Here is a 16,332-nt window from a genome sequence, read left to right on the forward strand (position 1 = left end):
GAGTCCCAGACCTGGTGGCTCAGAGGGCATGCGTCAGTGCATGCCCAACATTCTGAGAGGGGAGTGATGAGAGAGGACTGTGGTGTGGCCAATTCCCCTTAGGGGTGATTTCTCACTTTCCCTCTATCTCTCTCCAAGGGAGCACATGTGCCCTATGGCAGAAATCAAATAAACAAACGAACAAAAAAGTGGAAAAGATCTGATTGTTTTGAAGTTACATGAAAAGTAAACCCTATTTGAAATGAGGAAGTATTTCGAACCGAATGACAATGAAAATAGTGCAAACATGTTCTCAGATGAAAATCTGTAGCCTTTTATATACACATAAGAAAAAATAGAAAGATGTATATCAGTTATTTAACCCGCCATCTCCTGAATTTATAAATAAGAGCAAATTGTACTCTCTGATTTATATTTTAAACAATTACTGGCAAGGCTGGCAGATGGCATACTGGTTACGTCACTGGACTCCCACATGGCTGACCACAGTTTGAGTCCCAGATCTGGTAGCTTGAAACTCATGCCAGGCACATGTGAGTGGATGCCCCAAGTCCAGGAAGAGAATGGAGAAGCGATTGCAGCATAGCCCTCTCTCTGTGGGGTCATTTCTCACTTTCCCTCACACTGTCTTTGTGTGGCCCTCTCTCCGTTGAACGCACATGTCCTAAGGCAAAAACCTCTTAAAAAATGAAAAACATTGGTGACGGAACTGCTCTATACAATGACTGCAGTGGGGACTTCATGAGCATACTGATGTGATGTAATTGTACAGAACTAAATACGTGCACTCGCACACGTAAACACAAAACACAAATAAAACGGGGAATTTTTAAAAGGTAGGTAGATTGTATCAAAGCTTATGTCCTGCTTGTGATAGTATATTGTATTTTTGCATGCTACCACTGAGGGGAAACTGGGTAAATCATATGTGTAATCTCTGTGTCATTTCTTATTACTACAGGCATTTCTACAATAATCAAAAAATTCAAGAATACACAAAATTCAAGAATATAAAAATATCAATTATCCCCTACTTGTATATATGCACAATGTGAGTTTCATATAGAAATTAAAGTAAATTGGGACCAGCAGGTGGCGTAGTGGTTAAGGCATTGGGCTCCCAAGTGACCTGCCATGGTTCAAGTCCTGGACCCAGAGACTTGAAACTCAAACAGGATAAGTGTGCATGTGTGCCCGGAGACCAGAACCCAGGCAGAGAGTGGAGAGGGGGATTGTGGCATGGTCATCCCCACTGTGGGGGAGGGGGTTGATTTCTCACTTTCTGCCTGTCTGTCTGTGGCTCTCAAGTGAGCACACAAGTCTTATAGCAAAAAATCTCCAAAAAAAGAAAAAGAAATAGAAACGTAAAAGAAAAGAAGGCCAGCAGATGTTGGTGGACTTTCATATGGCCAGCTACAGTTCAAGTCCTAGACCTGGTGGTTGAAAATCATGCCAGGTGCATATGTGTGCATTCCCAAAATCCTGGGTGGAAAATGGACAAGGGATTGCAGCCTGGTCATCCCCCTGGTGGGTGATTCCTCACTTTCCTTCTCTCTCTCTCTCTCTCTCTCTCTCTCTCACTTGCATGCACCCTAAGGAAAAAAAATCTCTTAAAAAATTAAAGTAAATGAAATAAAACCACAAACAGTAACATAGATAAATTTTATCAACATATTTTTGAACAAAACATTCTACATAGTATGATTTCATCCATAGAAATGTTTAAAAAAAAAAAAAAACAGTGAGTCAAACTAATTTATCCTATAGCCTGGTGGAGAGGAGGATAGTGATAGGGAGAGGGTGTAAAGAGGATTCTAGGTGCTGGCAATTCTCCATTTGTCAATCTGTGTGGGGTTCCCTTTGTAAAACTCCAGCTAGACAATTACCACCGGTGCACTTTTTGGTTTGTCACACTTTTATAAAATATATGCATAGAGGAGGAAAGATAGCTCTTCAAATGAAAAAAAGCAAACCACACAACTAAAGGAAAAGAAACCATCTTGCAAAGACAAATCTTTAGAAAGAAATACATATTTAGTTACTGTACATCACTCACTTTGGTTTTTCAATTTGTATGTAACGCATGAGTTACTTCACATATAATGATGGTTGTTCATCATCCTTTGAAGACTCAGGTGTTCTGTGCCGCCTAAGGTGAGAACGCCGGGCTGATAGACAGATGATATGATTGATGGGTCAAATCATGTGTTCATATTCCCAAAACTACTTCGCTGAAAGCAAAGCTTCCTATTTGATTAGGGACATTTGTTATGGTTGAATTGATTTTTTTTCTTATACTTTTTCTATTTGAACATGCTTTTCTCTCAGCATGTTGAGTTCAGTGAATGGATTTAGTGTTTCCTTTCACAAGCCGACAGCAGCACGATGTGACCGTTTTGTTAATACACAATGAATGCTTCATTGAAACTTCCATTTGGTGTGACCTAGACATTAATATGCAGGAGGAAAGTTCAGTAAATGTTGCCAAATCTATTTCAGCTGTGCATGCTATTCTTTTCAATCTTCTCTTAATGCATGATTACCTGTAATACATTTTTAAAAGAGATTTTGGGATAAAAGTACATGATAATTCCAGACTAGAGACCATCTTAGCATTTGTGAATGAAATAGTATAATTTCTCATCATAGAGATGCTTTCATTCCCTTTCTGAGTATGATGTTATTTACAACAGAACAATGGAGAATATCACCCAGTCACACAGGATGACCGACTATTTCATATTTTTCAGAGCTGACCTAATTTTATCACTCTAAAACTTGCACCTGGGGGAGCCTCTCAGTTCCAGGCAAATGGAATGGTTGGTTGTCTTAAGCTGATAAAAGACACACTTTACAGTGATACAATCATGACTGCAAATTGCCAGTCATGTTACTTTTTAAATGTTAATACAAGTTGCCAGTGTGCTGGATTCTTGGAAGTAGAGTCTTACTGTATTTACAGTTTGGTTGTTTAAGCAACGAGAACTTCCTATAAGGTAAAAGTCAGTGTATTGATATTCGGTGCCTTGATTACAGGTTTTAACATTTCTGTTTCTCGCAGACTCACGGGATCCAGTGTTCCTGACCTCATTGTGAGCATGAGCAACCAGATGTGGTTACACCTACAGTCTGATGACAGCATTGGCTCTCCGGGATTTAAAGCTGTTTACCAAGGTAGGACAAAAACACACGTCACAGTCTTCTAAATGCCTTCCGGTGGAGGACCGAGACTATTCTACATGTGTTAGGTACAAGTGAAATCGACAAGTAGGAATAATATTTATTAATAGGGACTAATTATTTCCAACTTGCTTAAAGTCCTGCTTCTAGCTCTTCTTGTAAATGAGAATTTTTAATTTTTGGAAGCTTACTGTGATAGGGGTTATCATTAAGTCAAAATGAAGAGTAAGACTAAGTATTCAATGTGAACTAAGAAACATGCATATTATAGATCTGTAGACCATATTTTATTGATTGGTATTTTTAGAAACCCTTTTTTAAAAATTATGGAAGATTTAAAAATGTAAATCAGAGTAGAAAGAATATAATAAAGTTGAAATGACTTACATAAACTTTTTTGAGCTGAATCCAAGCATTCAGAATGAAAGACCTAGACCTTTCATTGTCTTTGAGCCATTTGACAACTCAGCAAGTTGTAGAAAACTGATAGCAATGCAAAGATGTCTGACCATTGAAATGCGAATGGATTTTGTGAAGGAGATGAAATTGGTTTTTACCTTATGGGTATTGATGAGTTTGTATTATTAGCAATTTCATTGAAGTATTTGTGGTTGTTCGTATGCGTGTATCCTTTAGAATTGTCTTTGACACAAGTTTTTAAACATCTTCTGATTCCTTCATGAATTATTACTTTACTTACAATGTTTGACATGACACATATGTACATGTATAGGCAAAAGTGAAACATATTAACCTGGAGGGTGGGGATTTCACTTTGTGAATTTTAGTAAAGAAACAGCATGCCTTTTTAAAATTTATTTATTTATTTATTTATTTATTTATTTATTTATTTGTCCAAGAGTATGATACTGCTTGCTGGAGAAAGGCAGAGAGAGGGGAGGAGGGAAAATGAGAAAGCACCACAATGAGGCATGATCTTACCCTACTTCTTTCTCCTCTATTCTTACTCCTTATGGGATTTGGGGCATGTACCCCCACACACACCTGGAATGATTTTATAGCTACTGGGTCCAGGACTCAAACCACATGGTGGGCCATGCAGGATCCAGCTACCTTAACCATGGGCTGCCCTAAAATTGTATGTTCTTATTTTTCAAGTGTACTGCATAGTTCATAAAGTTTTGATGCATTTTTCTGTTTTTCTAGGCAAAAATGTGTCATGAGTTTTCTGGTGACCCAATATATTCTAGAAGTAGTTTCAGGAGTTGGAAAAAACTGCACATGAAGTCAGTGAGGTAGATCATAGAAAAGCAGCCACCAATTGTTAAATAATAAATATGGGCTCATGACACTGTCAAGAGTTTGTGTGTGTGTGTGTGTGTGTGTGTGTGTGTGTGTGTCTGTGTGTCTGTGTATCTGTCTGTGTGCACACATCATGGCATGGCTATACTCATTGTGTGCAGTGAAGTCGCCACAATGTTAGAAAGTCCTATGGCAAGGAGAGAGCTCAACCATGAATACCTTTATCTATAAAATGTGAAATAGATTCCCCCTTTGCAATAAACGTGGGGTGAAGTAGAGACTTTGTGACTTTTTAAAACAAGGAATCTACAACACAAACTAAAAACAAAAGTCTATTTACATTCTATTAAAAGGTTAGGACCAGAATGCAGAGATAATTGCTGAATACTCTCTGACATTTGGATTCTTAGAGCTGACCTTTAATTGAACTTCTACATGACTGTACAGTTATTCAAGAAAGCATGATAGAGGTATAATATTTTCCACATGACCTACACTTGCCTCTGCCTTTGGTAGAATCTAAAATCATTAGTGAAATACCACACACTTTCCAACAGGGCAAATTGTAGTAAATTCATTCTGGCAGTATTAAGACACACATCATAAGGTTTATGGTATGAAGAGTACAGGCGAACATCATTCCCAAATTGTGGATCCTTGACTATTAAGGGATGTAAGTATTCTCAATTAAAATGTAAATATTCTTCTATGTGTCATATTTCAGTTTGATGGCCATACCACATTAATTATAATTACATTTAACTCTAATTAGTACTCTGTTAACAGTCTCAATAAACTATCAATAGCTACAACTTGAGATGCCATGAAAACGTGGATGGCCATTAATCCTTGAGAGAGTGCCAATTCAATTCCATGAATTATCTTTTGATAAAACAGTATTCCAAAGTTAAAAAGATAATTAAAACAAGAGAGCTAATGTAACACTTGAGGATTTAAAAAGTTGAGAGAATATATTTAAAAAACATTCTGAATATTAGTATTTTCAGAGTACTATATTAAGCTAACAATTGGAGATAATGAGTCAGTCACTTGACTGTGATGAGAAGATGCATAAATAACTGCTTATTTGATTTTAAAAAGGTTGTTCGAAGGGCCAACAGGTGGCATGGTGGTGGAGGTGTTAGACACACATGTGGTTGACGGCAGTTGAGTCCCGGACCTAGTGGATTGCTACTCACACCAGGCGCATGTATGTGGGTGTGCCGAAAATCCCAAAAGGAAAATGGAGGAGAAAGGACTGCAGTGTGACACTCCTCTGGGGTGTGTTTTCTCACTTCCTGTCTGTCTCTCTGGTGAGCACATGTAACCTATAGCAAAAATCTCTATAAAAATTTGTTCATGAATTATTTTATTGGAAAATAATATGCAGCTAATATTTACTAACTTAGTTTAATTTTGGTATTGAATGATTTTTTTGTTTTTGAAAGAGAGATTTTTGCTTTAGGGTACATGCACTCACCAGAGAGACAGACAAAGACAGAGAGACAGAAAGTGAGATTTTACTATTATCTTCCTGGGGGGATGGCTACCACAATCCCTTCTTCTCCAGTCTCCTTCTGGGATTTTGAGTATGTATGCATGCCAATGTGAGTTTCAAGCCTGAAATTTTTACTTTCCTTCTTTCTCTCTCTCCCTCTCTTTTTCTCTCTCTCTCTCTTTTACCAGCAAGCACGTGCGTCATCCGACAAAATAATAAAATAAAATAAAGATAATAATCAAATTTGATTTTATTTCACAGTCCATCCCAAGTGGAAGTAAATTTAATCTCACTTTTGTTCATTATTGAAGGTCTCCCTTGTAATCCCTTACTCATCTACCCATTCCTGTCTCAGGAAGATGATGAAAGTCTTTTGAGTTGTGTAAGGGGGTACAAAGCATGTTGTGGGCCCTCAAATCTTTGGACCCCCTTTGTGACCCTGAGATAGTTATGGTCCCTGTAATCTTGGGCACTATTTTCTCTGACAGACACTACCTATAGGACCATCTCCTGGGATCCCCTTCCCACAAGCACATACAGAAATCCTGAAGTGACCTCATAGGAGCATGAGGAGGGGGAGGATGCATCTGAGTTTCTCTATTTTATAGTTTAATATTCCTAGCAGAAGTTACAAAAGTAAGATAAAATATAAATGTATAAATTTGTTTTTTAATATCAGAATTTTGTTAAATATTGTAAGGCTATAATATGTTGGAGGTTACACAAATTTAAATAAAATATGTACTGTAAGGGCCAACAGATGGCATGGTGATTATGTCACTGGACTCCCCTGTGGCCGACCGCAGTTCAGATGCAGTGGCTTGAAAATCTTGCTGGGTGTATGTGTATACATGCCTCAAATCCCCGGAGGAACATGAAAAAAAGGGATAGTGGCATGGTCATATTTCTAAAATAATATATGTAAAATAATAAATATATATAATATAATATATATAATACACATATTAAATATAAATCAATACATATGTGTACATGCATACACACACATACACACACATACACACACTGTATTGCAACAGCTTGTTGTTAGTTATCAGAAAAGAAAGAAAAAAAAGTGATTCCCATTCCCAGTTCAAAGTAGATCTATTTAATGACCATGGTGACTTCCAGCTGGGAAGAAGACTGGCAGAAAGCAAGCATAATGCCTGGATGCTTGTCCAAATCCCTACAAGTTTGCAATTTGGGCAAGTCCACCTTTCTGTGGCTTCTCCTCTGTACTAAGTGGGATAACTCTGAAGCACTTTTGTCCCAAAAGTAACATTCAGTCACAGTTCATCAATTTCTACAATCATATTTTATGTAATTTGCTATCACTATTTAAATTTTAGCAGGGGGTAAATTAAGGGACATGTTCCCTGTGATGTCTGCTGTGTAGTAAAAACAAGACTTATTTTAGACTCACACTTAGAACAGTTTTAGTAAAATCTGAGTTCAGTGCACTGTTTCCTACCAGAAGCAGAATTGCCTTCTGTGTCCAGTGAGCACACTGAGTAAACTTACTTTGGGCATCTTAGTCTGTAACCACGGGCCTCCGCTTTTATGCCGAGTGGGAAAGTGATGCTCTTCTCTGCGTGGAATAGAGGGGAGTACAGGCAGTGCAGATAGCAGTGTCCTCACCGTTTTGGTGGACAAACACGCTACAACGCATCGGCCACCTAACAGTCTTTCTCACCTGGAGCGCACATCAACCAATTTGCCCATTTTTATCTAGACCTCAGCAGTTACCAGCTGCTGGGTCATTTTCTGATATCTTTGAAGAGTTAGGTGGTAGCTTCATAAATTCTGTTTTCATCTTACATTTTTCTGATCCATGTTCATGATGGATAATCCTATTTTTTTTTAAAGTTTATTTCTTTCTTCCATGTGAGAAAGAGACAGAGGCATGGGGGCAGGTGTGAGAGAGAGAGAAAGAGAGCAATAAATAGCCCCATCAGTGGATTCTGAGGCTATCTCTCCAGCTCTCCGCCGTCTCTAGGTTACAGACACACAAATACCTGATGTACTGAAGGAGGTCTCCAGACTTGAACTGGAACCTGCTCCTGGGTGGCAACTTCACAGAGTATCACATTTTACCAGTGTAAAACTACCTGGCTCCCCTATTGTTATTTATTTATTTTTTCTTTTAGGTTTTTACCATATAGTGCCTGCACTCACAAGAGAGAAAAAGACAGAAAGAGGGAAACTGAATCACTCCCTGGTGGGGGGGGGGGAGGACATGCTTCAGTACCTTCTCCATTCTCCTCTTGGGATTTTGGGCACACATGCACATGCACCCGGTGTGATTTTCAAGCTGCCAAGTTCAGGACTCAAGCCACAGTCAGACGTCAGTGAGTCCAGTGCCTTGCTTCACAACATCTGCAGGCCTCTCTCCTATAATTTTTTTTTTTTATCAACCAATTGCCATCAGTCCCATCTGGTAACTATTTTCCTGTTCTGTCCCTTCTTACTGTCATCTCTCCTTTTAGCCTAAGAAAGCCCGTTACAAGTGTCTCTTTTAGGGGTTCACAAAAGTGGCATAAACTCCGTCCCTTCTAGTTTTCCTCAAGACACCAGTTAGAATCATCTTTGCTTTAAAATGAAAACTGGGACAAGCATATGGCACAATGGTTATGTCACTAGACTCCCACAAAGTTGACCGCAGTTCGAGTTCCAGACACGGTGACTTAATTCTCACGCCGGGCACACGTGTGTGTGTGCCCGAAGCCTGAGAGGAGAATAAAGGACAAAGGATGGCTGTTTGGCCATCCCCCTGGGAGGTGATTTCTCACTTTCTGTCTCTCTCTGTGTCTCTGGCAAGTTCACATGCCACATAGCAAAAAATCTCTCAAAATAAATAAATAAAATAAAATGAAAACCAAGGCCATTGCTATATTGTTTAAAACCGTTTAGAGTCTTCCAGGGCCCACAGAATATTTTGTAAACTGGTCACCAATCTCCAGCTTCACTTCTCACCACTTCCCACATACACATTATGTTCTAGCCATGTGGAGCGTCCAGATCTCAAATACTCTTTTTTTTCTTTGCATATATACATATTCTTTTCCTAGCAAGCGTCATTCTTCCATGGCCTCAACAGGTGGGAAACTGGCTCATATTCCTGCCCCCACTCAAAGATTACTTTCTCCAATGAGCCTAATATGTTTGGGTTATATTAGATGTCTTTTCACCTATCCCAGGCCACTGTAAACTGGCTTCATTACAGCAGCTGTTTAATGGTGTATCTTCCCAGTAGGTTGACACTCTGAGAGTGCAAAAATCTTTTTATATCCCACACCTGTGCAGCCTCTGGTCCAGACACAGGGCATGTGGCTGCTCCTTAAATGTATCCTAAGTGACTACATAGATAAATGTCCAATGCCTTAGCCAATTCCTAGACCATTAAGATCTTTGTAGTATTATTTGGGGCAATGGGACACTTGGTCTACTCAACATTTAAAAAGATATTAATTTAGATGTTAAGTACTTCAGGAATTCTAGCCCAGTGACATAGAAGTTAACACAGAACTTTCTGATTGTTGGTGTGACTCTGCCTCAAAGATTTCTATCTAGGCATGTGTTTATAAGCCTCATTCTCTTATGCTTGAGTACCTATAGGATTCTAGCCTTTAGTACCTAATTCCCAAATAATCTGGTGCCTTTTTAAAGGTTCTCTCCAGCCCCCTTCCCTGGACTGTCTCTTGGGTCCTTGTTCAGTAGTCGATGCCCTGCAATCTTTTTATTAAACTCTTCTAAATTCAAAGAGATGCATTTCTACACAGATCTTCCACATACCAGTGTATGCTTTTTACTGCTATGATCCACTTTTCAAACTTTGGTGTGCATGTAGGTAGCCGGGGTCCTTCCTAAAAGGTAGACTTGGGCCAGGATGGACACCAGAGATGCATTTCTGGAATGCTGATGCTCCTTTGTAGGAAGGTTTCATGAGAAGGATGCAGCGGCACTACTTGTGGAATGTCACAGTGCCTGTTTTGTACCCGTAATCCCACCTCAGTGGCCACAGTCTGGGTGAGCTACTGCATGTAGCCTGTCCCTCTTCACCTCTTGTTTCACATCCTGGCTGATGAATTACCTTCTTTCTACACCTGCAGCTTGTCTACCCTTGAAAGTGCTCTAACCATGGCAGACAGTGTTTATTCAATTTCTTATCCTCTTCCAGAATGACCCATCTTTGCAAAGCAGTGTTATGCAGTAGCCATGCTGTGTGCCTGCCTTCCATGTGCTTCATCTTTCCTTCCGCTCCTCACGTCAATGTTTACGATGTTTTTCCTCTTTCTTATGGATCCTTGATCTCCTTCTCCACCTGGAAACATGCTCTTCATCCTCAAGTTTCTCTCTCAGCACAGTCACTAAGAGAAAAATGCCTTCCAGCATTTTCTAGTAACCCTGTTGCAAGTTCTTCTCAGCTAGGGTGATAATTTTAATACTTAATATTGTGAGTGTCCTCTAGTTCTTAGAAAAGGACATCCATTTTATTCCATTTTCTATCTCTGGACAATTCCAGAGTACAGTTCCTGCTTCTTGGTAAGCCATTTAGTAGTCAAACATATTAATAATTGAGAATTGGAGGCTGAATTACTTGATTTTATATAAATAGATAAATAGACAGATATGTTAACTTTCATGTCACTGGGCTAGAATTCCTGAAATGTTTATAATCTAAATTAAATATCCATATAGATTGTTTCTGCCATTTACTTCTGGTAAATTTCCAACAAGGGTTCGGTTGTCTTCATTTGAAACTAATATGATTAATGTATAATTTAATGAAAATAAAATTAAACAAAAATAACAAATATATTGAGTTCAAAAGAATTATTCTTGTTTTGTTTGTGGGCTATGTGTTGAAGAATTTGCCTGAAGATATTCTAACCTTCATAAAGGATTTACATTTAAGGAAAGGTGTGGCAGGAGCACCATTCACTCCTAATTTTGATTTTATTTCCTGAGTTACATTTTATAAGTGAATTATAGACACAGGCTTCCTCTTAGAATTGTAAGATAAGCTGTTATGAAATATTTAACTATATCAGCAAATGTGAGTCAGCAAAGTGGGTATTGCCAGAGAACATTAATTATTTTTTTCTTTCTTTCTTTAATTTGAATTTTGCCATGAGGTACATGCTCACCTATTTTCTTTTCTTGTAGCTTCATCCTCAGTTGGGGGTCTCTGTACATGATAGAATATAATCATTTTCAGATTCTCTGCGATTGCATTTTAATTTTTGTTCATGGCCTCTAAGCCAAGAGTGAGGACATTCTATGAGGTTCATCACAAACCCCAAAATGACACTCAGTGGTCCTGTCCACAAACCACTACTGTGTCCAGGACATGGAGAATCTGATTGGCCCTTCCATGCTATCTGTTCATAACTGAGGCAGGGATGGTAGGTAGGGTTGCACCATCATCACATGGATTGTGAGCAGAGCAGTTTTCTTTTTATCTGTCTTTGTTTATTAGAGAGATTTTTGCTATAGGGTGCATATACTCACAAGAGAGACAGAGAAACAGAAAGACAGGAACACACACACACACACACACACACACACACACACACACACACACCACTGTCTGAGGCAATGGCCATGCTGCAATCCCTTTTCCCTCATTCTCCTCTAGGGATTTTGGGAACACATGCACATGCACCTGGCATGAGTTTCTAGCTCCCAGGACTTGAATTGCGATCAGCCTTGTGGGAGTTCTGTGACGCAACCATTACACCATCTGCTGTTTCTAGAGCAGAGCACTTTTCAAAAGGAGTTACAGAACAGAGTAGAATAAATGAATTTCTTCTTCTTCTTCTTCTTCCTCTTCCTCTTCTTCTTCTAGAGATTTTTGTTATAGGATGCGTCAGTTCACCGGAGAGACAGAGATGGAAGAACAGGAAGCAAAAAATCACCCCTCAGGAAAGATGGCCCTGCCACAGTCCTTTCTCCTCCATTCTCCTTCCAGGATTTTGAGCACACACACGCACAACCAGTGTGAATTTAAGCTGCCAAGTCAAGGACTCAAACCATGGTCAACTATGTGGGAATCCAACTACATGACCATTACTCCATCTGCTGGTTTCAATTACTGTTTTTAAGGAGCCAAATGATCAGACAAACATTCAGTGTCTAATCCTACAGAGAAACTTCTGACCTTTTCTCTCCTCCTTTGTAAACATTGGTTCTCATTACCTACAAACTAAGTACTTAACCTGCATTTCCAGTCCCTTAGCCAAATGAATTGGGCTCTAAATGGGTTCTTTGTTTTTCATCTCATCAAAAACTACCTTAGAATTAATTTCTCTTTTGTTAAAACTTAAATCACCCTTCATTTTTTTCTTTTCTTTTGTATTCCCATGTCCTTTTTTATGGGTCTCAGCTAAGCCTTTTTCCTGCTAAAATTAGCATTTTTATTTCATTAAAATATTTTATTTGATTGAAATTGTGTCATGAGAAAAAAGTATGCTGCTATTTTTTGTTAATTTGCGTTTGATAGATGTAGAGTCACTTCAGCCCTTTATTATTTTTTTTTTCCCAATGAGATCCTTTCATCTTTTTATCAGTGCCTGCTGTTCTTTGATCATTTCTATTGCTCTTTTGATGTTTTCTTAATCCTTTTAATAATGAGGTACTCAAAATATAACAACCGATGTTATGCAGTGTTTTAATTTCATTAGGACTTTTCTACCTTCCTGAAAATGAACTTACATTTTACCAATTTTTGTTTGTTTGTTTGTTCTTTACATCTTCAACTCCTTTGTTAACAAGTTGCTAAGTGCGGGTGGGCGGCATGATCATTATTTCCTTTCTTCTCCCAACTCAATTAGTGCCATAATTTTTCTGCATGTACTTGATGTTAGGAGAAAAAAATCATTATTTAAAGATATCAACTACAATTTAAAAATAACTTGATCATCACCAACACATATTTATACTTCGACCAAGTTCTAGCTAATGGATGGCAAAATTCCAAAGTCTTGATGATCTCACTAGACCTATTTTTCTGCCTTACTAAATGACATCATTTTCAAAAATGGCATATTTCTCTTTCTTTTTCACATGTAACAAGATTATTTTTCTTACTAGATTTCCCAAGTAGGTTTTCTTTTGTCCATACAGAATGAAGCCTTCACTAGAGCAATCTGTTTACACACAAAGAGGAGGTGGTAGTTTATTTTCTGACTACCTGAGCTTTGAAATGTGACTTTGTTTTTAGTTTCTAGCTTGGCCATGACATGACCACTAATTCTCTGATTATCAGTTTTATTATCCATGAAGTAGGGGTCATAACAACTGGGTTGTTGTCAAAATAAGTTGTATAAATAGTCATGACAGCTCATTGAAGACCATAAAATTGTCCCCAGTTGGAAGCTGTAATTACATTTGTTTGTTTTGCAAACTGTCTATGTAAATATGTCTCCTGTGTGAAGGAGACTTATCAAGAAACGTGTAGGAAACTAATTTTACAATAGCTCATGCAATATGACAACTCTGCATTTTGATTATCTGGAAGTCTTTCTTTTGTGGAATGATAATACTTTAGAAAGTACATCCACAATTTTCTTCCACTCACCCTCCTTTCTTTTTCTCCCTAAGGCTGTGGCTATTTCCTTTCTTGCAGTCAATTCCATTACAACAAACTTTTCAAATTAGTTTTTAAGTCTATTTCAACTTTACTGTTATCTTTCCAAACTGTTCACTTTCTTGTCAAAAATGTAATTATCAATCCGAGTCTGGGACAGTATTTTTGACTTTCCATTACATTCCTTCTCCCCCTGGTATGCTCAGAACAAGCAGTTATTTCATTGTTTCCTCTATGTACAATCTCCTTTAGAGTCAAGATGATGGATCTAAATTTTATGCTTTTCCTTTTTCTATAACATACCCACTTGAATTATATTCTTTCTTTCAAGGATATAATCCCTTAGTTACCATGGTGTGTTATTTTTGTGTCTTTTCTCCAAGTTTTATCCTCTAACTACTTATATGGCTTTGTTCTTATTCTTGAAGATTTTATTCAAATAAATCAGAAGCCTGCATTTGCTCTGTGGTCTTGTTCCCTCTGGTCCTCACTAGTTCCGATATATTGTCACCTAGATTATTATAACTGTCTCCCAAGTGATCACCCTCTCTCTCAGCTTTCTTGTTTATAGTATGTGATGCACAGATGTATCATCCTCACTTTCATAAGGTTTCTGTCCTGTAAAAGAAAAAAAAATGCATAGTAGAAAGGGCTGTGAACCTTGAAGCTATAGAGACCGGGTTCCACTTATTTCAAACTGTGTTTAAGTTCATTTCTCTTTATGATCTACTTTCTCTTTCTGAGAGCTGTCTATAAAAAGGGTATGTGCCAATCTACCTCACTGCATTTTTGTGACATGAGATAGTATGATCATGTATATATTCACATGTGTCATTGCCAGGTTTTCATAGGTACTCATCACATTAGTACTTCGGTCTTAAGGCTGTTGGAAAGCACGGTAACTTCTTCATTTACTATGAAACTCAGAGAATGTGACCCAGACTGCTTGAAAGTATAGTTTCTGTCTCCTTCACTGTGATGTGCTCTAAGTACTCAGGTTAGTAAAAGTTCACTGTGTCATGATCGTTTGGTTAATGTAATCAGGAAATTTTTTAAGATGTTTTTGTCTTAGAGCATTCGTGCTTGCCAGAGAGACAGACACAGAGACAGTGAGGGGGAGAGTGAAAAATCACTCTTTAGGAGAGATAGCCAGGCCACAATCCCTTCTCCTCCATTATCCTCCTGGGATCCTCGCCATGTATGCACACATACTCAGTGTTTTTCAACCCACCAGGTCCAGGACCCTAACCACAGTCAACCACGTGGGAGACTAGCGCTGTTACAGCCATGCCATCTGCTGGTCACAAATTCACAATTATTTTAATTTATAATTTTTCTTTCTGTCTCATTTTTGTCATTGTTTTTCATCTCTGTTATTTGTTCATAGAAGAGAGACAGTTGTACTATAGAGTTTTCCACACTTTGAATTTTTTTCACATTTTTAAATTTCATTTTCTTTTATACATTCAATCACATTATTTAGCTCATGAAATCAATATTTCAACAGATTAACATTTCTCCCTACTCCAGTTGATAAAACTATAAAATATCTTCAACAGATAATACCACATTTCTTTGTCCCATTAATGCTTTCCCTCCACAGTTTGAATTTTGCTGGTTGCATTCCCAGGGTGTTTAAGGAAATTCCTGTAAGTTGATACTTAGCTATAGAGGTTTGGTCAGGGTCAAGTTTGAATATTTTTGACAGGACGACTTTGTGTCCAGGGGTGTATTCTTCCATCAAGAGACATGGGAGCTTAAGCACATTAACCAGAGCTGTTCATTGAGTAGGGGGTCCAGATTGGGTATTCTACTTCTGCCTTTTCTTTTCCCATGTATTTGTTGAGGTACTTCTAAAAGATAAATTTACTATTAAGTTGTCCAGTGATAATATTTATCGGCAAGACAAAACACATGTTTCTTCCTCTCATTTATTTACTGCTGTTAAGAATGAGATGTTTTTGTAGCATCCTCAACATTTGAAGTGGACACTTTTTGTACTGGTTGTAAAGGCAGAGGCCCTCCTGTGCATTGTGTCATGTTCAAGCTCCTTGGCTTCCAACCAGTAGACACCAGAAGCAGTCACCTCCTCAATTTATAAAAATCAAAAATATCTCCAGACATTGTCACATGTTCCCTGAAATGGAGGAGGGAGTAGTGACAAAAGTTTTCTGGACTCAGAACCATTACTCTAAAGTGATTGATCTTAGTTTTTGTATTATTGAGGACTCTGAAATTTGAAATATATCTATTTGTAATCTGTGGGGTTTACTGTATTTTATGATGGTAAAATTGTGCTCTTTGACTTTTAGCATCCTCTCAGGCTGAGTCCTGTGTGAAGTGGCCTCCTTTCCAAAGAGTCTGATGAAATTTTCTAAGTTTTTATTGTGTAATTCCCACTGCAGACCTGAAATCACTCAGCCAAGGATCTCTAGACTCTTTAGAGGAAAAATTATTATTTCCAAAATATAATCTCCACATTTGCAGTGCTAATTGATTCTTGATTTTTCATTGTTATTTTGACTCTTAAAAAAGATAGTATGCATGTGTGTGAATGTATGTGTGTGCATTTTAAGAAGACATATATAAGAAGTTCATACTGATATATCCAATTCAAACTCAGGACTTCAAGGGTTTTTATAATGTCTTTAACTTATATTTTTGTCTACATTAAGAATACCTGTTCTCTTGGGAACCAGCAGTTAGCGTAATCAAGAATACCTGTTCTCAAAATCTCTGAATAAGGTAGAATTAAAATATCACATACAGGGGCAAGCCAATGACACTGTGGTTACATTGCTGG

At 38.0% G+C, this 16,332-nt stretch overlaps 1 protein-coding gene across 1 annotated transcript in view; it reads left to right on the forward strand.

Moving 5' to 3' along the window:
* LOC102500420 (CUB and sushi domain-containing protein 1-like) overlaps positions 1–16,332 on the forward strand; it is a 214,376-nt gene that overhangs the window by 156,807 nt on the left and 41,237 nt on the right. Inside the window, exon 6 of the mRNA XM_006165295.1 lies at positions 3,062–3,174. Coding sequence (XP_006165357.1) covers positions 3,062–3,174 — 113 coding nt within the window. The remainder of the gene's footprint in view (positions 1–3,061; positions 3,175–16,332) is intronic.

Source organism: Tupaia chinensis, unplaced genomic scaffold, assembly GCF_000334495.1.
Source record: "Tupaia chinensis unplaced genomic scaffold, TupChi_1.0 Scaffold143877_1, whole genome shotgun sequence".
In the NCBI taxonomy this organism is placed as follows: Eukaryota; Metazoa; Chordata; class Mammalia; order Scandentia; family Tupaiidae; genus Tupaia; species Tupaia belangeri.